At 37.8% G+C, this 22,426-nt stretch overlaps 1 protein-coding gene across 5 annotated transcripts in view; it reads right to left on the bottom strand.

The window, feature by feature from the left end:
- The window catches only part of PRKDC (protein kinase, DNA-activated, catalytic subunit), a 232,649-nt gene that overhangs the window by 34,994 nt on the left and 175,229 nt on the right, over positions 1-22,426 (bottom strand). For all 5 annotated transcript variants that reach the window (XR_003207910.2, XM_025870579.2, XM_073892755.1 and 2 more), the window contains 2 exons: positions 21,533-21,641; positions 19,832-19,943 (listed from right to left, as the gene is read on the bottom strand). Coding sequence is in view for 4 of the 5 variants with exons in the window: in XM_025870579.2 (XP_025726364.2) it covers positions 19,832-19,943; positions 21,533-21,641 (221 nt within the window). In the remaining variant the exon portion in view is untranslated. The remainder of the gene's footprint in view (positions 1-19,831; positions 19,944-21,532; positions 21,642-22,426) is intronic.

The following is a 22,426-nucleotide window of genomic DNA, read 5'->3' on the forward strand; positions in this document are numbered from 1 at the left end:
GGCAGGTATCGGAGGATAAACGGCAGCGGGAGGGAGCCTGGTTGTGGGGATCCTACACCACCGGTGAGTGACAGCCTCACGTGCTAGGGAAGGGGTACAGACTCACAGACTGGTAGCGGCAAGGAAAGGACTTTAGGGCAACCCCCTGGGGACAGAAACCGGGAGGAGTGGGGTCATGCGTGTAAACTGGGAGCGGCTGGCGGTTTTATAACCACAAAGGGCAGAGATGTGCCTCGACCTAGAGGCAGGACTGGGGGAGCTGCGGAAGGGCGCACAACCCTGGATGCTGCAGTTTATAGAGGCACAGACAGAAATGGAGACAGTGTGGCCTGGAGAGCTCACTGAAGAACAGACTGCGATCTCTCTGCTCTGAGGCAGAGGGTTGGAAATGGTCTCTTTTGCTCTGACTCTCGGAAGAGACGTGGAAAGCCACCAGAGAAAGCCGCCAGAGAACAAAAGCCCCAATAAACTGATTCCCACTGAGCCCATCCCCCACCACAGGGGGGTAGGGCAACTCCGCCCAAACAGGGTTGCCTGAGTAACAGCACGGCAGGCCCCTCCCCCAGAGGACAGGATGGGAAGACAAGAAGCAGCAATCTTAAGGTCCTTAGAAAACAGATGCATCTTGCTTGGGTTCTGGTCAATAATTTGGAAATCTATACATTCCCTCAACCACCCATCAAGAGAATGACTATGAGGAACCCCCAAATTAGGAAAGACTCAGAGATTATGACTTATGCCACAGATTTACAAATGGATGCAGATATAACCAAGATGTCAGAAATGGAATTCAGGCTAGCAATTGTGAAGACAATTGCTAGAATGGAGAAATCAATTAATGACAACAAAGAGTCTCTAAGGGCAGAAATGAAAGCTGAATTGGCAGAACTTAAAAATGCTATCAGTGAGATCCAATCTAATCTAGATAATCTAACAGCTAGGGTAAGTGAGGCAGAAGAAGAAATAAGTGACCTGGAAGACAATTTAAATGATAAAAAGGGAAAAGAGGAGGCCAGGGAAAAAATCAGAATCCATGAAAATAGAATCAGAGAAATAAGTGGCACCATGAAGCGTTCCAATGTCAGAATAACTGGAATCCCGGAGGGAGTGGAGAGAGAGAGAGAGGACTAGAAGATGTATCTGAGCAAATCGTAGCTGAGAAATTCCCCAATCTGGGGAATGAAACAAACATTCCTGTCCTAGAGGCAGAGAGGACCCCTCCCAAGATCAAGGAAAACAGGCCAACACCCTGGCATGTAATAGTAAAACTCGCAAATCTTAGAACCAAGAAAACCATCTTAAGGGCAGTTAGGGGGAAGAGATTCCTTACATACAGAGGGAGTAACATCAGAATAATGTCAGACCTATCCACAGAGACCTGGCAAGCCAGAAAGGCCTGGCAAGACATATTCAGGGTACTAAACGAGAAGAACATGCAGCCAAGAATACTTTATCCGGCAAAGCTGTCATTTAGAATGGATGAAAAGGAGCAGGGCTTCCAAGACTGGCAGAAACTGAAAGAATATGTGACCACTAAGCTGGCCCTGAAAGAAATATTAAGGGGGGTGCTATAAAAGGAGAAAGACCCCAAGAGTGATATACAACAGAAATTTATAGGGACAAACTATAAAAACAACGTCTTCACAGGCAACATGATGACAATTAATTCATATCTTTCAATAATCACTCTCAATGTGAATGGCCTAAATGCTCCCATAAAACGGCAAGGAGTTGCAGATTGGATAAAAAGACAGGACCCACCCATATGCTGTCTACAAGAGACTCTTTTTGTTTTTTTTTTTTTAAAGATTTTATTTATTTGACAGAGAGAGACACAGCGAGAGAGGGAACACAAGCAGGGGGAGTGGGAGAGGGAGAAGCAGGCTTTCCTGCTGAGCAGGGAGCCTGACATGGGGCTCGATCCCAGGGCCCTGGGATCATGACCTGAGCCGAAGGCAGATGCTTAACGACTAAGCCACCCAGGCGCCCTTTACAAGAGACTCATTTTGAACCTAAAGATATATCCAGACTGAAAGTGAAGGGATGGAGATCCATCTTCCATGCCAGCGGACCTCAAAAGAAAGCTGGGGTAGCAATTCTTGTATCAGACAAATTAGATTTTAAACTAAAGTCTGTAGTTAGAGACACAGAAGGACACTATATCGTTCTTAAAGGGTTTATCCTACAAGATGATCTAACAATTGTAAATATCTATGTCCCCAACATGAGAGCGGCCATCTACATAAGCCAACTGTTAACCAAAATAAAGTCATATTGATAACAATACGTTAATTGTAGGAGACCTCAATACTCCACTCTCAGCAATGGACAGATCATATAAGCAGAAAATCAACAAGGGAACAAGAGCTTTGAATGATACACTGGACCAGATGGACCTCATAGATATTTACAGAACATTCCACCCTAAAACAACAGAATACTCATTCTTCTCGAGCACACATGGAACTTTCTGCAGAATAGAGCACATACTGGGCCACAAATCAGGTCTCAACTGATACCAAAACACTGAGATTATTCCCTGCATATTCTCAGACCACAACACTTTAAAACTGGAACTCAATCACAAGAAAAAATTCGGCAGAAATTCAAACATTTGGAAGCTAAAGACCACACTGCTCAAGAATGTTTGGGTCAACCAGGAAATCAAAGAAGAACTTAAACAATTCATGGAAATCAATGAGAACGGAAACACACTGGTCCAAAACCTATGGGATACTGCAAAGGCGGTCCTAAGGGGGAAATACATAGCCATCCAAGCCTCACTCAAAAAAAAAGAAAAATCCCGAATTCACCAACTAACTCTACACCTTAAAGAACTAGAGAAAAAGCAACAAACGGTGCCTAAGCCATGCATTAGAAGAGAGATAATTAAGATTAGAGCAGAGATCAGTGAGTTGGAAAGCAGAAACACAGTAGATCAGATCAATGAAACTAGAAGTTGGTTCTTCGAAAGAATTAATAAGATTGATAAACCACTGGCCAGACTTATCCAAAAGAAAAGGACCCAAATTAATAAAATTATGAATGAAAGGGGAGAGATCACAACTGACACCAAGGAAATAGAAACAATTATCAGAAATTATTATCAACAACTATATGCCAATAAACTGAGCAAAATGGATGAAATGGAGGCCTTCCTGGAAACCTATAAGCTGCCAAGACTGAAACAGGAAGAAATTGACAACCTGAATAGGCCAATAACCAGTAACGAGATTGAAGCAGTGACCAAAAACCTCCCAAAAAAAAGAGTCCAGGGCCTGGTGGATTCCCTGGGGAATTCTACCAAACATTCAAAGAAGAAATAATACCTATTTGACTGAGGCTGTTTCAAAAAATAGAAACGGAAGGAAAACTTCCAAACTCATTCTATGAGGCCAGCAATACCTTAAACCCCAAACCAGGCAAAGACCCCAGCAAAAAGGAGAATTTCAGACCGATATCCCTGATGAATATGGATTCCAAAATCCTCAACAAAATCCTAGCTAATAGGACCCAACAATACATTAAAAGGATCATCCACCACGACCAAGTGGGATTTATCCCCGGGATGCAAGCGTGGTTCAACATTCGCAAATCAATCAATGTGATAGAGCACGTTAATAAGAGGAGGGAGAAGAACCATACGGTCCTCTCAGTTGATGCAGAAAAAGCATTTGACAAAATACAACATCCTTTCCTGAAAAAAACTCTTCAGAGTATAGGGATAGAGGGAACATTCCTCAAGTTCATAAAATCAATCTATGAAAAACCCATAGCGAATATCATCCTCAATGGGGAAAAGCTGAGAGCATTCCCTTAAGATCAGGAACACATCAAGGATGCCCACTCTCGCCACTATTGTTCAACACAGTACTAGAAGTCCTAGCAACAGCAATCAGAAAACAAAAAGAAATAAAAGGTATTCAAATTGGCAAAGAAGTCAAACTCTCTCTTTTCATAGATGACATAATACTTTAAGTGGAAACCCAAAAGACTCCACCCCCAAATTACTAGAACTCATACAGCAATTCAGTAATATGGCAGGATACAAAATCAATGCACAGAAATCAGTTGCTTTCTTATACACTAACAACACAACTGTAGAAAGAGAAATTAGAGAAATGATTCCATTTACAATAGCACCAAAAACCATAAGATACCTCGGAATAAACCTAACCAAAGAGGTAAAGGATCTATACTCTAGGAACTCCAGAAAATTCATGAAAGAAATTGAAGAAGACACAAAAAGATGGAAAAATATTCCATGCTCATGGACCAGAAGAATAAACATTGTTAAAATGTCTATGCTACCCAAAGCAATCTATACCTTCAATGCCATCCCGATCAAAATTCCAATGACATTTTTCAAAGTGCTGGAACAAACAATCCTAAAATTTGTAAAGAATCAGAAAAGACCCTGAATCACTAAGGAAATGTTGAAAAAGAAAAACAAAGCTGGGGGCATCACGTTGCCTGATCTCAAGCTATATTACAAAGTTGTGATCACCAAGACAGCATGGTAGTGGCACAAAAACAGACATATAGACCAATGGAACAGAATAGAGAACCCAGTTATGGACCCTCAACTCTACGGTCAAATACTCTTTGACAAAGCAGGAAAAAACATGCAATGGAAAAAAGACAGTCTCTTCAATAAATGGTGCTGGGAAAATTGGACCACCACATGCAGAAGAATGAAACTCAACCATTCTCTAACAGCACACACAAAGATAAACTCAAAATGGATGAAAGACCTCAATGTGAGACAGGAATCCATCAAAATCCTAGAGGAGAACATAGGCAGTAACCTCTTTGACATCGGCCACAGCAACTTCTTTCAAGATACATCTCCAAAAGCTAGTGAAACAAAAGCAAAAATGAACTTTTGGGACTTCATCAAGATAAAAAGATTCTGCACAGCAAAGGAATCAGTCAACAAAACAAAGAGGCAACCCACAGAACAGGAGAAGATATTTGCAAATGACACTACAGATAAAGGGCTGGTATCCAAGATCTATAAAGAACTTCTCAAACTCAACACCCAAAACACAAATAATCAAGTCAAAAAGTGGGCAGAAGATATGAAAAGACACTTCTCTGAAGAAACACACAAATGGCTGACACATGAAAAAATGTTCATCATCATTAGCCATCAGGGAAATTCAAATCAAAACCACACTGAGATACCACCTTACACCAGTTAGAATGGCAAAAATGGACAGGGAAAGAAACAACAAATGTTGGTGAGGTTGTGGAGAAAGGGGAACCCTCTTACACTGTTGGTGGGAATGCAAGTTGGTACAGCCACTTTGGAAAACAGTGTGGAGGTTCCTCAAAAATTAAAAATAGAGCTACCCTATGACCCAGCAATTGCACTCCTGGGTATTTACCCAAAAGACACAGATGTAGTGAAAAGAAGGGCCATATGCACCCCAATGTTCATAGCAGCAATGTCCGCGATAGCCAAACTGTGGGAAGAGCCGAGATGCCCTTCAACAGATGAATGGATAAAGAAGATGTGGTCCATATATACAATGGAATATTACTCAGCCATCAGAAAGGATGAATACCCAACTTTTACATCAACATGGATGGGACTGGAGGAGATTATGCTAAGTGAAATAAGTCAAGCAGAGAAAGTCAATTATCATATGGTTTCACTTATTTGTGGAACATAAGGAATAGCATGGAGGACATAGGAGAAGGAAGGGAAAAATGAAGGGGGCGGAATTGGAGGGAGAGATGAACCATGAGAGACTATGGACTCTGAGAAACAAACAGAGTTTTAGAGGGGAGGGGGAGGGGGGATTGGTTAGCCTGGTGATGGGTATTAAGGAGGGCACATACTGCATGGAGCACTGGGTGTTATACGAAAACAATGGATCGTGGATCACCACATCAAAAACTAATGATGTATTGTATGGTGACTAAGATAACATAATAATAATAAAAAAAGATGGCAGATTGTTATGTGCAGGGAGGCCAAAGGTACTGTCATTAGGATGAGTTTTTGTTTTCTCTTTCTTTTTCCAGTTTTTCCATGAGGGTAACCATGGCTGATAAGGGGTATGGTAGCCAGAGTGACTAAGATTCCGACAGGAATCCTGCTGTATTGTGCCTGGAGAAACCTGCAAGGGAACCTAGGCAGACCAAAGGTTGTAGTGGGAATCTTGGAAGGGAGAGAGCCAGAGAAGAGGCCCTCTAATTCTATATATGAAGCCACACAAGTTTCAGCCTCCCTCCTAAAATATGCATGTGTAGGATTGACTGGAAACAGTGATGGAAAGGCTTGAGTCCTGAACTGAGATGTAAATCAAGAAGGCAAGACACAGTCCACTATCCAAATCTAACTGGGCTGACTGCTTGCTAAAGCAATAATTCCTGAGAATTATAATAGAGCTCAGAGTCTACAGAAGGTAATATTAGCAATTTCTAAGATCCAAAATTATTTGATATACAAAGAACCAGGGAAATATATCCATTCTTGGTAGAAAAGACAGTCAACAGATTCAACTCTGAGATGACCCATATGCTGGAATGATCATAAACGACCTTAAAGCAGCTTTAAAAAAATTTTTTTATTTATTATTTTAGAAGGAGAGTGAGTGAGCGGGGAGGGGTGGGAGTGGTAGAGGGGGAGGGAAAAGGACAAGCAGACTCCACAATGAGTGTGGAGCCTGATGTAGGGCTTGATCTCACAACCTTGAGATCATGACATGAGCTGAAACCAAGAGTCAGATGCTTAACTGACTGAGCCACCCAGGCACCCCAAGCAGCTATTTTAACGATGCTCCCAGAGGTCAAAAAAATAACATGAAATAATGGAAAGGCAGCTATCTCAGTAGGAAAAAGTAAGTATTAAAAAGCCAAATGGAAATTTTACAACCAAAAAAATAAACTAATAAAAAATTTGCTACATAAACTTAAAAGATGAATTAAGACAACAGAGGAAAATGACAGTGACCTTGAAGATAGTTCAATAGAAATTATCTAATCTGAAGAATAAAGAGAAAAAAAGATTGAATAAAAATGAACAGAGCTTCAGGGGCCTGTGTAAGACAATGTCAAAAAGTCTTAATATATATATAATGGGCACCCCACAAAGACAGAAAAATTGTAGCAAAAAATATTTGATGAAAAATAACAGAAAATTCCCCAAATTTAGTGACATAAATGTATAGATTTGAGAAGCTCAGGAAACCTTAAGCAGGTAAATTCAAAGGAAACTATACCTAAACATATCATAATCAAACTGCTGATAGCCAATGATAAAAAAAAATCCTGAAACCAGTCAAAGAATATGATAGATTACATACAGGGGAACAACAATTTGAATAATCTTACTTTCCCTTACTTTCTCTTTAGAAACATGGAGGGCAAATGATACTGCTGAGGAGGAAGGGGGATCCACCCAGAATTCTATATCCACAGAAAACATTCTTCAGGAAGCACAGTGAAATAAAGATATCTTCAGATAGAGGAAAACTAAGAGAATTCACCAAAGGCAGACCTAAACTACAAGAATTGCTTAAAGGAAAATTTTCAGCTAAAGGTAAATGATATTGGAGGAAAACTAGGGTCTTTACAAACAAATAATGAGCATAAGAAATAGTAAGTATAAAATGACTTTTTGTCTCCTCTAAGTTCTTTCAAATATGTATGACTGTTTTGCTTTATATATTAAAGCAAAAATATAATATTATCTATTAATGTTTTCATTATATGCTACATCATACATTATATCGACATATAATGATAAAAAGGACATTTCATCAGGAAGACCTAGCAATTATTGATGTGTATATTCTTAATAACAAAGTTCAAAATACAGTAAGTAAAAACAGAATTAAAGAGAAAAATAGACAATTTCACAAAGTAAGAGATTTTGAAATCCCTACGTATCTCAGCAGCTGATGGGATAGACAAAAAAATCAATAAAGACATAGAGTTCTGAAAAATACCATCAACCACCTTGATCAAATTGAAATTTATAAACATTACATCTAAGAACAGCATAATATACAGTGTTTTCAAGTACACATAGTATATTTACTAAAATAGACCATATGCTAAACTGTAAAACAAGTCTCAATAAATTTCAAAAAGCTAAAACCATGCAGAATGTGTTTTGTGACCACTGTGGAATTAATTTAGAAATAAACAATAAGAGACAAAAAAAACCCTTCACCTATTTGGAAATTAAAGCACTTATAAGTATTTCAAGGATCAAAAATGAAATCACATGAGAATTAGAAAATATTTTTAAAGATTTTATTTATTTATTATTTATTTTAAAGATTTTATTTATTTATTTATTTTATTTATTTAGCTTGCACATGTGCAAGCTGCCGGGGGGGGGGTGGAGAGGGAGAGGGAAAGAATCTCAAGCAGAATCTCAAGCAGACTCTCTGCTGAGTGCAATGCTTGACGTGGGGCTTGATCCCATGACCGTGAGATCATGACCTGAGCCAAAATCAGGAGTCAGACACCCAATCAACTGAGCCACCCAGGAGCCCCAGAGAATTAGAAAATATTTTAAATTAAATGATAATGTAAATACTATATATCAAAATTTGCAGTATGCAGCTAAAGCAGAGCTTAGAGGGATGCATGTAACTTTAAATGTTTATATTAGGGGAAAAAAGTATAAAATCAACCATCAAAGTTTCCACCTTAAGAAACTAAAAAACGAAGAGCAAAGTAAGTCAAAAGTAAGTTGAAAGAAGAAAATGCTAAAGATGAGACCAGAAATCAATGAAATAGAACACAGATATTAAAGAAAATTAGCAAAGTTGAAAGCTGGTCCTTTGCGAAGATCAACAGAATTGACAAACCTTTAGCTAGACTGATCAAGAAAAAACAAAGAACACAAATCACCAATATCAGGAGTGAAAAAGGGGTTCCCACCACAGATACTGCAAGTAATAAAAAAAATAAGAGAATAATATGAGCAACTTTTTGTGAACAATTTGACAACGTAAATGAAATGGAAAAATATAGTGAAAAATACAATTTAATAAAATTGACACAAAAAGAAACAGAAAATTTAAATAGCCCCATCTACCGAAGAAACTGTGCATTATCAAAAATCTTCCCCAAAGGAAAACTACTAGTGTCTCACTGGTGAATTCTATCAAATATTCACGTAAGAAATAAGAAGGATCTTCTTACATAAACTTTTTCCAAGGAAGAAAGAAGGGAACATGTCCAACTTATTTTATAAACCTAATACCAAAACCTGACAAAGACATTATAAAAAAGAAAATTACAAACCAATATCCCACTTGAATATACACAATAAAATTCTTAACAAAATGTTAGCAAATCTAAGAATATATAAAAAGGATCATTGTAACCACACAAGGTTTACCCTCAAAATGCCACATTTGTTTCATATTAAAAAATCAATCAATGTAATAAACTACAAGGAGGACTGGCATCATCAAGATGGTGACATAGGTCATTCTTGACTTCAGTCTCCCTCAAAAAACAAAAAAACAAAAACAAAAACAAACAAAACCAACTAACTACTATTCATAGACAAGACACCACTGAGAAAATCTCAGAACACAGGGGTAAGCCTGAAACACCACAGAGACTCAGATGGATCACATAAGAAGAGAAAAAGGAGCAGCTACTGTATGACTGTATGGTCCCTACCTCAGGATGGGACAGTACCACACCAAGAGGGCTCCGCCCCCAAGTCTGAAGTTTTTCTAGTAGGAAAAAAAGAGCCCGAGAGGGACATCTAGTTACTCCAGTGTTGTGGTTTGCAAATCAGGAAGCGCGCTTGGGTCTCATCTCTTAGGGATCATGAAGGAACCTGCAGCAGAACTTGATGACTGGGAATCAGATTGTGACAGAAAGGGGGTTTGGGCTTACAGCAACCAGCACTCAGATCTTGGCAGATGGAGTTCCTACTCATAGCAGTGCCCAAGTAGAAATTCTAACCAGTGGCTTGGCTTATCTGTGGAGCCAACACAGTGGCCCAGTCTGACCAGGGAAGTAGGCAGGGCACAGGTCTGCCTGATGTTAGACCCCAAACAACAAGCTAATCTGCCAGGGGAGGGAAGCTAATTCACAGCTCCACCTATTTCTGAGTGTCACTCTTGGTCCTATCCTACCTGACCATGAAACTTGATTAGAGCACCTAGGAAGCTGCTTAACCCAGCAGCACTTGGGCAGAAAGTCCACACAAGCAGAAAGTCCTGCCTGTTTACAGAGCCAAGCCAGTGGCCCCAACTGCTGCACAGTTCTGCCTAATTTGCTTCCCAAATAAGAGCCTTGCCTGCTTTGGTATCTGTTCCGTGTCCCCCATCCATGCAGGGAAGCTAATTAGTAGCCCCACCCACTGCTGAATACAGCCTCCAACCCTGCCAATCCTATCCAATCCCAGTTCCTGGGAATCTGTGAAGCTAACCCTGCAACTCCTATTAAATTGGCACTTGAATGGAGAGCCAGATCAGCAGCCCTGTGTCTATAGGGGCAATACGGTGACCCCATCTGACCAGAGAGCTTGATGCACAGTTCTGCCTGATTTGGTCTCCTAAACAAAGGCCCTTGCAAGCCCTAAGGGCCTGTTCTGAAGTCCCAACCAGACAAGAAAGTGAATTTATAGCCCCACCACTGCTGAATACAGCCTCCAACCTAACCAGAGCTGACCAGGAATCTGCACAGTCCATCCTGCAACTGTGATTACAGCAGCACTTGAGCAGAGCACCTGATGGGTGGCCCTATCCACCTACAGAGCCAGGACAGTGGCCCACCAGGCCACAGCACTTGGTACATAGTTCTGCTTAATATGGTTCCCAAACAAGAAACCTGACCACCTTGGGGTTTGTATAATGGCCCTGCATGGGCAGGGAAACTCATTTGTTTAAACCCACTACTGAATAGAACCTTCAGCTTGCCTGCCCATGGAATCTAACCAGAGTACACAGGAAGCTGTGTAGCCCATACCATAGCTCCATTTACAGTAGTACTTGAGCAAAGAGAATAGCCAGTACTTCTCCCTCTCTGCAGGGCAAAACGTGGCTTCCTCTGGCAGGAAAATGCAGTGTTCATCCCTGCCTGATTTGGGCCCCCAAACAAAGCTCTGCTGGCCTTGGGGCCAATTTGCTGTCCCACCTTGGGGTGAGGGGAAGCTAATTCAGAGCCCTGCCCACTGCTGAGTATAGTACTTAGTCCTGACTATCTAGAAGACTGACCAGAGAATAGAGGAAACTGCAGAGACCATCTTACAGCTGCACTTCAGCAGGGAAACAAGTCAGCAATTCTTTTCAGTTGTTTGCAGCCAGTGGCAACTACCCCACCCCAACTGCAGAACTTGGGCAGTGGCCTCACCCTAAAACATATCCTAAGATAATCCCCACCTGCTCAAGGATGCTACCAGCTGACACATCCAGAACCCCAAGCTGAGCTGACTGGGGAAGGACTGTTTCTGTCAAAGCAAACCTGTAAAGTCTGGAGGAGGAGACTTACTCAATTGTGTAGACACCAATGTAAGAAATCAGGATCATGAAATATCAGATAAACATGACACCACCAAAGGAAAATAACAAAGCTATAATAAATGACCCTAAAGATATGGAGATCTATGAAATGTCAGAAAAAGAATTCAGAATAATACTTTTATAGAAATTTAGTGAACTACAATACAGAAATAGACAAACGAAATTAGGAAAACAATGCGTGAACAAAATGAGAAGTTCTATAACAAAAACAACAAAATAGAAACCATAAAACAAAATAAAACAAAAACCAAAAAACCAGTAATCCTAGAGCCAAAGGTTACTAAGACTGAATTGATGAATTCACTAGAAAGCAGACCTGACCATGCAGAAGAATCAGTGAAATCAACCAGAGAAGCCCCCCTCCCACCACAAAAAAAGATAAAGAGTAAAGAAAGTCTATGGACTTATGGGGCAGCAAAATGAAATAATAAACCCATTATGGGAATGCTAGGAGAAGAGAAAGGGACATAAAGTATATTTAAAACAATTAATGGCTGAAAACTTCTCACAAACCTGAGCAGAGAAATGGATTTCCAATCCATGAGGCCCAAGGGACCCCAAATAGACTGAATCTGAACAGGGCTACACCAAGACATATAATTAAATTATCAAAAGTCAAAGACAGACTTTCCGAAAGCAGCAAAAGTGACACATCATATACAAGGGAACCTCCATATAAGACTATAGGTGGAGTTCTCAAAAGAAACTTTTCAGGCCAGAAGACAATGGAATGATATATTCAAAATACTGAAAGAAAAAGCCTGTCAACCAAGAATTCTCTACCTGGCAAACTTATCCTTCAAAAAATGAAGGAGAAATAAAGACCTTCCTGAACAATCAAAAGTTAAGGGAGTTTATTCACCACTAGACCTGGCTTATAAGAAATGCTAAAGGGAGTTCTTCAAGTAGAAATAAACCACTGCTAATTAACATCATAAGAACATGTGAAGTTATACAAAACTCACAGGTAATGGTAAATATAGAGCCAAAGTCAGATTCTCTAATATGGTAATGGTGGTAATTCACTTATAATGCTAAGTTTAAATTAAAAAAACAAATGTAGGGGCACCTGGGTGGCTCAGTTGGTTAAGCAACTGCCTTTGGCTCAGGTCATGATCCTGGAGTCCTGGGATCGAGTCCCGCATCGGGCTCCCTGCTCAGCAGGGAGTCTGTGTCTCCCTCTGACCCTCCCCCCTCTCATGCTCTATCTCATTCTCTCTCTCAAATAAACAAAATCTTTAAAAAAATAAAATGTATTAAAAACAATAACTACAGTAATCTGTTATTAGATGCACAATATAAAATATATAAATTATAACATTAACAACTTAATACATGAGGAGCATGAGGAAGTAAAAGTGTAAAAATTTAAAAATGCTATCGCAGTTGTCAGCTTATAATAGGATATTATAAGATATTTTATGTAAGTCTCATGGTAAACACAGAGGAAAGGCCTTAGTAATTACAAAAGATCATGATAAAGAAGTCAAAGTATATCCATACAAACAGTCATCAAATCACAAAAGACAGCAAGATAAGAAGCAAGGAACAATAGATCTACAAAACTGTCAGAGAACAAAATGGCAAAAGTAAGCCCTTACCTGTCAATAACTACTTTAAATGTAAATGGATTAAATTCTCCAATCAAAAGACACAGAATGGCTGAATGAATAAAAAAACAAAATCCAACAATATGCTGCACACAAGGGACTCACTTTAGCTTTAAAGACAACACTGATTGAGAGTGAAGACATGGAAAGAGATATTTCAAGCAAATGGTAACCAAAAAATAAATAAAAAAATAAAAAAATCAGAGGTAGCTATATTAAATCAGACAAAACAGATTTAAGCTCACCACAGTAAAAAGATGCAAAGAAGGTCATTATATAATGATAAAGTGGTCAATCCATCAAGAAGATATAACAACTGTAAATATTTATGCACCTAACACTGGAGCACGTAAATATATAAAGCAAATACTAAAAGGAAAATTAGAGAAAAATACAATAATAGTTGGAGACTTTAATATCTCACTTTCAAAATGGATAGATCATTCAGAGAATCAATAAGGAAACAGTGTTTGTGCACAACATTATAGACAAAACTATAGACTACAGACCTAACAAACATAAACCATGGAGAAAAAGCATATGATCAATTAAACAGATGCAGAAAAAAAGTATTTGATAAAATTCAACACCCATGCATTCGTTAGAAAAGTAAAAGTGCTGAAGAAGCCCAAGTTTGAATTGTGAAAGCTCATGGAACTTCATGGTGAAGGTAGTAGTTCTGGAAAAGCTTCTGGGGATGAAACTGGTGCTAAAGTTGAACGAGCTGATGGATATGAGCCACCAGTCCAAGAATCTGTTTAAAAGTCAGACATTTAATGGTGACAAATAAAAAAATCACATTTGTGATGTTTAAAAAAAAATAAAAACAAAAACAAAACTCAGAAAATGTGAACAGCAAATAACTGGAACACTGCTGAAAAACATAAAATACCTAGGAACAAATCTAACAAAAGACATCTAAGAATCCTTATTGAAAAAAAAAAGTCACTGAAATTAAAGGAAGAGGTAAAATTTTTACTATTTGCAGGTGACATAACACTATATATAGCAAACGATAAAGATGCCAACAATAAAACTATTAGCAGTATTAAATGAACTCAGTAAAGCTGTAGGATACAAAATTAATATACAGAAACCTACTGCATTTCTATACACTAATAATGAAGTAGTAGAAAGAGAAATTAAGAGAACAATCCTATTTACAAATAAATACACTGTAAGGAATAAAATATCTAGGAATAAACTTAACCAAGGAGGTGAAAGATCTGTACTGGGAAACATTGATTAAAAAAAATGGGGGTGCCTGGGTGGCTCAGTTGGGATCAAGCCCTGCACTGGGCTCCCTGCTTGGCAGGAAGCCTGCTTCTCCCTTTTCCCCTCCCCCTGCTTCTGTTCCCTCTCTCGCTGTGTCTCTGTCAAATAAATAAATAAAATCTTTAAAAAAAAATGAATAGGACACAAACTAATGGAAAGATATTCCATGCTCATGGATTAGAAGAACCAGTCTTGTTAAAATGTCCATACTACCCAAAGCAATCTACAAATTTAATGCAATCCCTATCGAAATACCAAAAACATTTTTCACAGAACTAGAACAAATAATACTAAAATATGTATGGAACCACCACAAAAGATCCCAAATAGCCAAAACAATCTTGAGAAAGAAGAATAAAGCTGGAGGTATCAGAATCCAAGATTTCAAGATATACTACAAAGCTACAGTAGTCAAAGCAGTATTGTACTGGCACAAAAACAGACACACAAATCAATGGAACAGAACAGAAAGTCCAGAAATAAACTCACCCTTATCATATGGTCGATTAACCTATGAGAAAGGAGGCAAGACTATACACTGGGGAAAAGACAGTCTCTTCAACAAATGATGCTGGGAAAACTGGTCAGCTACATGCAAAAGTGTGAAACTGGACCGCTTTCTTATGACATACACAAAAATAAACTAAAAATGGATTAAATACCTAACTATGAGACCTGCAACCATAAAACTCCTAGAAGAGAACACAGGCAGTAATATCTTTGACATCAGCCATAGAAACAATTTTCCAGATGTCTCCTCTGGTAAGGGCAACAAAAGCAAAAAAAACTATTGGGACTATACCAAAATAAAAAACTTGTGTACAGTGAAGGAAACCACTGACAAAACAAAAAGGCAACCTAATGAATGGAAGCATATGTTTGCAAATGACATATGTGATGAGTTAATATCCAATGTGAACAGCAAATAACTGGAACACTGCTGAAAAACATAAAATACCTAGGAACAAATCTAACAAAAGACATCTAAGAATCCTTATTGAAAAAAAAAAGTCACTGAAATTAAAGGAAGAGGTAAAATTTTTACTATTTGCAGGTGACATAACACTATATATAGCAAACGATAAAGATATAAAGATATAAGAACTTACACAACTGAACACCAAAAAAGCAAATAATCTGATTTTAAAAATGGTCAGAGGATCTGAATAGACGTTTTTCCAAAGAAGACATACAGATGGCCAACAGACACATGAAAAGATGCTCAAAGTCGGTCATCATCAGGGAAATGCAAGTCAAAACCCCAATCAGTAAATAAATAAATAGACGGAGAAGAGAAGGCTCTTCCTTACACTAAGAGGTAGACCTCATTGTCTACACCTGTCTACACCTGTCAGAGTGACCAAAATAAAAAACACAAGAAATAACAAGTATTGGTGAGGATGTGGAGAAAAAAAAAACCCTCATGCACTGTTGGTAGGAATGTCAACTGGTGCAGCCACTGTGAATGATAGTATGGGGGGGGGGTTCCTCAAAAAATTAAAAACAGAGCATCCATGTGATCCTGGAACTTCACTACTGGGTATCTGAAGAAAACGAAAACACTAACTTGAAAAGATATCTGCACTCCTATGTTTATTGCAGCATTATTTACAATAGCCAAGATATGGAAGCAACCTAAGTGTCTGCTGACGGATGAACGGATACCGAAGATGTGGTATGTATACAATGGAATATTAGTCATAAAAAAGAATTAAATCTTGCCATTTGCAACAAAATGGATGTACCTAGAGTATAATGCTAAGTGAAATAAGTCAGAGAAAGACAAATACCATATGATTTCATTCATATCTAGAATTTAAGAAACAAAACAAATGAACAAACAAAAAAAACCAGACAAACAAAAAACAGACTCTTAACCACAGAGAACATAATGGGGGTTGCCAGAGTGGAGGTGGGTGGGGCATGGGTGAAATAGATAAAGGGAATTGAGAGTACACTTAAAATGAAAAGAAATTTTTTTTTAAAGAAACCTAAATAAGCCTAATTAGAAAGACATATATTCATGAATTGGAGAACTCTATATTGTTAAGATGGCAATTCCCAAACTATATCTAGTCAACAAAATCCCAATATGTCAGTGCTTTTGTTTTTGGTAGAAATTGACAAGCAGTTTTCTAAAATGTATATATAAATATAAGTAACCTAAAACAAAGTAATTTTCATAAAGAAAAAGAAAGCTGGAGTAGTCACCCTATGTGGTTCAAGACATAAAGCAACAGTAATGAAGAGAGTTTGACATATAAAAAAAATGTATATATAAACAAGTAATAGAATAGAGTATTCAAAAACAGACCCACACACATATGGTCATTGATTTTCAGAAAAGCTGTTGAGGCAATTCAATTATGAAAAGACTTTTGAACAATAGGACTAGACAACTATATAGCCATATGAAAAAGCCATATGAACATCATTCCATCTACCCACCTCACACCATCTACATATATAATCTTGGGATCATAGACCTAAATGTAAGAACTAAAACTACAACATTTCTAGAAAAAACATGGAATAATTTTGCAAGATGTGCCTATAATATCAGTTTGAAGGGGCTCCTGTTGGCCAAATCTGAGACAATTTGGACATGATATAAATAAGAACATTAATGGATTATATTCCATTAAATAAAATTGGAATCCATGATTCTATATTGGTAACTAAAATTTAAGTAAGTAAATAAATAGAGAAGAGAAGGCTCTTCCTTACACTAAGATGTAGACTGATAAACACAGAACAAGTGGTGGAGCTAGAAAATCATCACCTTGTAACTATCATTGTCAAGATTGGTTCTGGCTAAGAGCCATGCACAGATACAAAATATAAAGGGTTAAGTCTTATGAGAAGCAGGATATATGCATGTTTCAAAGCATCTCTCACATTGCTGAAAGTGAGAAAAAAACTAGGCATTAAAACAACAACAAATCCCAAGCATTACACACTGGAGAGACCAGACAATATTTTTTCTAAGTTCTGCTTTTTTATTTTCTTATTTATGTATTTAAGGTTTTAATTTTAATTCCAGTTGGTTAACATACAATGTTAAAGATGTATAATATAGTGATTCAACACTTACATATATCATCCAGTGCTCATCACAAGTGCACTCCTTAATCCCCATCACCTATTTAACCCATCCCCCCACCCGCCTCCCCTCTGGTAACCATCAATTTGTTCTCTATAGTTGAGTTTGTTTCTTGGCTTGCCTATTTCCCTTTGCTTCTTTGTTTTGTTTCTTAAATTTCACATACGAGTGAAATAAATATGATATTTATCTTTCTTTGAATGACTTATTTTGCTTAATATAATACTCTCTAGCTCCATCCATGTTGCAAATGGCAAGATTTTGTTCCTTTTTATGTCTGAGTAATATTCCATTGTGTGTGCATGTGTGTGCGTGTGTACACACACACACACATTACATCTTCTTTATTCATTTGTCAGTGGATGGACACTTGGGCTGTTTCATACTTTGGCTATTACAGATAATGCTGCTATAAATATTCAGGTGCACGTATCCCTCTAAGTTATTATTTTTGTATCCTTTGGGTAAATACCTAGTAGTGCGGTTGCTAGACTGCATAGTACTTCTATTTTTAACTTTTTGAGGAACCTTCTTACTGTTTTCCACAGTGGCTGCACCAGTTTGCATTTCTACCAATAGTGCAAGAGAGTTCCCCTTTCTCTCTATCCTTGCCCACACCTGTTATTTCTTGTATTGTTGATTTAGCCATTCTGACAGGTATGAGGTGATATCTTACTGTAGTTTTGATTTGTATTTCCCCAATGATGAGTGATGTCGACCATATTTGCATGTGAGACAATATTTTAACCAGGCAATAAAAATTACTATCTCCAGTAAAAAGCACGCGGACACTCTGTGCTTCCAGATGTGATACCCTGAGAATAATACTTTAGTTAAATAATATTTTAACTAGGGATGTATCACCTGAATATAAATGTGAGGCTACACAGACAAACTCAAATTGACGAACATTCTTCTAAAGTGTCAATGTCATGAAAGATGGCTGAGGAAATGTTCCAGATTAAGAGGCCACAAAGACATATTTATTAAATGCAGTATGAGATTCTGGACTGGATTCTGTCTTAGAAGGGCATAAAATGCTTTAAAGAACATTAATGGGACTATTGACAAAACTGAAATTGGGGCTGTAGATTAAAAATGAAAACAGTGAAGTTATTATTGTACTGAAGTTATATGAGAGAATACTTTTTCTTAGGAAATGTACACTGATGAAGAGATAAAGAGACATATATATGCAACTTAAATTCAAATGGTTCTGAATATACTTATGTATGCATGGGGAGAAAAAAAGCTGACGTGGCAACATGTTAAAAATGTTTAAAAACAGTGAATCTGAGTAAAAGATACAGAGGGGAGTTCTACTTTTCTTACAACTTTTCTATAGATAAGTTATCTCAAAATAAATAGTAAAAAAAATACAAAAAATAAAAACTATAAAAAGTAAAAAACAAAAACAAACCAAAAAACCCCACAAAAAACACTGTAGCAGCAGAGGAAATAGGATATAATGGTAAGGGGTGCCTGCATGGTGCAATCGGTTAGGTGTCCAACTCAGGTCGTGATCTCAAGGTCATGAGATGGAGCCCTGCATCGGGCTCTGAGTTCAGCGTGAGTCTGCTTCAGATTCTCTCTTCCTCTCCCTCTGCCCCTCCCGCTTGTGCTTTTTCTCTCTCTCTCTCAGATACATACATAAATAAATAAATCTTAAAAAAAAAGGATATAATGGCAAGAACACCAAACATAGCGTCACAGTCCTTGAGTCCTAGTTACTGTGTATATTTGCATAAAATAGTTCACAACATCTCTGATCCTGGTGCCTTGTCTCTGAAATATATGGCTAGTATCTGCCTCATGGATTATCCAGGATTGTCACAGGGCAAGGAAAAACTGAGCATATGAAAATGATCTCAGGCCTGGTAAAGTGATACATACAGTTATGTAACAGAGTCAGGAGTGTCAAAAATCCAATTTATAATAGAATAATAAAAAAATCACTGAGCAGTGTTTTCTTTGCTGCCATTTCTCTAGCTAACATTCAGCCCTGAGACAGAAGCAGATGGACCACTGCCCCCACTGCTCCCCTGCCTTCTCTCACTGCCAGAAGGATGTTCATTGCCAACCTCCCAGCACATGATAAATTCAATGTTAGTGGGCTGCAATCTCCTCACAGAGGACAAGCTGGGACAAAAGACACACTGCTGAAATGGAGAGTCTTCTGAGAACTAAGAACTTACATGGGAAATCAGCAAGATGAGAGCTATCTACAAAAGACTCAAATCCCACATTTTCCTAAACCATAGTTTTGGAGAAAAGCCTTTCTGACAATTTCAGAAAAAATCCATATTCAGATGAAAAAGATCACATCTTACCGGTTTGTGATGATGTCATCCCAGATGTTCATTGGGTCCATTTTAGCATCTGGGTATCTGTTTGTCCAGGTTTTTATAAGTCTCTTAAGGGGAGCTTGAGATGATAAACTACCTAAAAATATTAGAAGATGACTATATCCACAGCTCAATGACAAGACCAATTTACAAAGTTGGGCTGCCATTAGTAAATAGAAACTTAATTCAAATTTCTTGACCAAATTAAAAATTTTTGTCTTTTACAACAGGAACAAAAAGTTACCACAGTAAACCTAATACATTTTGACAATCAAAACTCAATTTCTTAAGGACATAGAGTAAGACTGGGGAAATAAACATACAATTTTTAAATTTAGCATAGGTTCACAGTCCTTCATCCACAATTCCAAAATTAAAAAAGCACTGAAACTTGAAAAGTTTCATAGGGTTGCTGCCAGTTTTCTTGTTGGCAAAATCTGATATGAATCAGCATAGGGCTACTTATAGTCTTGGTTTATGCCATTTATGTGAATATTCACCTCCTAAGCTGGAGACACATCACTGTGTTGAATGACGGAATACTGTCCCAGACTCTGGTATGTACATGGTAATAATTAATAAACAAAGCAATCTGGCCTTAAGAGATTCATGATAACTCTCAGAAAATTTAAATTTCACATTACTAATGTTTAAAGCTTTAGTTTTCTCTCTTTCTATTGGTGGGAAAGCAGTGGTTAAGAACAAAAGCTTAAATCGGACAGTCCTGGGTTCAAGATCAGGATCTTTCCCACATTAGATTAGGCAAGTTATTTAACCTATGCTTCTATAAAATGAGACAAAAAAAATCTAAATCTTGTAAGGCTTTCATAAAAACTATGTAATATAGAAAAAAGAGATTAAGTCCTGGAAAGTAGAAAACACTTAATGAGTGATCATTAATTATGTCATTAACAATATGTACTTGAAAAAGAATTCTCCAAATTTAAAGCAGAGTATGATTAGCTGTAGATATGTATGAATACCAATTTTTATTAGTACTCTGAGAGCATCTTTCATTTTTATTTTTAATTATTCAGCATACAAGCAGAAATTCCAATTTATAACTAAGATACATACCTGATGCAAAGATGTACTCTTTCCGTTTGACTCTGGATGGCCTCCCATAGATGCCAGGATAAAATCTACTTGCTGGCAGCAGAAAGACCTTCAGGGTCTGCACACTGCTGCCAGCAGCTTCACCTCCCCTCAGGCCAGGGCATGTGGCACCCAGTCATTGAACTTCCAGCCCATCTGGGACACTGCAGGCTTTCTATAAGACAGAACTTCTGCGAGCCCCTGTCTTTTACACACTGAACTCAGGCACTTCCTCCAGGAGCCTCCTGTACCCTTCAGTCCAGGGCAGATTCTGTTATCCATATTTGACATGGGACTTCCCTCTGCCTCAGTAGTGATCACATTGTGTGGGGATTACCCCACTCTTTTGAAAGCTTTTTCAAGCTAGGCAGTATGTTTTATTTGGCTTTGCATCCCCAGTGTCTAGAATAGTGCTTGACCATTTTAAACATTTATTTCAATGATATCAAAATATGTATTTGTAGAATGAACTCAAGGTATTTTCTAACCCATATGTTAAGAGACATGTACTTTTACTAAGTAAAAAAAAAAAAAAAAACCAAAATTTTTCCATAATTATAAAAGAAAAAAAGGTAGGTTAAAAAAAATTACCTTGTCTGCTTATAAAACTGATGAACTCCTGAATTTCTATTATAGTTTGTACAGACTGCAATTTGGTGAGTCTACTTCTGTGTAAGAGGACATCAATACTTGAGTAATTCTAGAAAAAAGATATTTAACATTGTTTATAAATCAATTTACTACTTTAAATTTTAATACAGTTCCCTAAAACATAAAATATCACAACTACCCTATATCAATTACAAAATGTGTCTCAGAGTAGTTAGCTCACAGAAATAATTAACAAATGGTTTAAGTTTTAAAAATAATTTAGGTTTTTTAATCTCATTTTGGTTCAAAGAAGTCAACAAAATCAATATAATTAGGCATCATTGCCTCTATTCACCACCAATTTTTAAAAATCACAATGTCCTAGAATATAAAACTGCCAACTACAGAAGACAATTACTTCTTTGATAAACTTCCCCTTGAGTGTACTAAACAAATTCAAAATTTTGGGTGCCTGAGTGGCTCAGTTGGTTGAGTGACCAACTCTTGATCTTGGCTCAGATCTGGATCTCACCGTCATGAGTTCAAGCCCCACAATGGCTCCAAACTGGCCATGGAGGCTACTTAAAAAATAAATAAAATTACACCAGTTAGAATGACAAAAATTGACAAGGCAAGAAACAACAAATGTTGGAGAGGTTGTGGAGAAAGGGGAACCCTCTTACACTGTTGGTGGGAATGCAAGTTGGTACAGCCACTTTGGAAAACAGTGTGGAGGTGCCTCAAAAAATTAAAAATAGAGCTACCCTATGACCCAGCAATTGCACTCCTGGGTATTTACCCCAAAGACACAGATGTAGTGAAAAGAAGGGCCATATGCACCCCAATGTTCATAGCAGCAATGTCCGCAATAGCCAAACTGTGGGAAGAGCCGAG

The sequence above is a fragment of the Callorhinus ursinus genome, unplaced genomic scaffold (assembly GCF_003265705.2).
Source record: "Callorhinus ursinus isolate GAN/ISIS: 27379988/994484 unplaced genomic scaffold, GSC_fseal_2.0 scaffold5, whole genome shotgun sequence".
Taxonomy (NCBI): domain Eukaryota; kingdom Metazoa; phylum Chordata; class Mammalia; order Carnivora; family Otariidae; genus Callorhinus; species Callorhinus ursinus.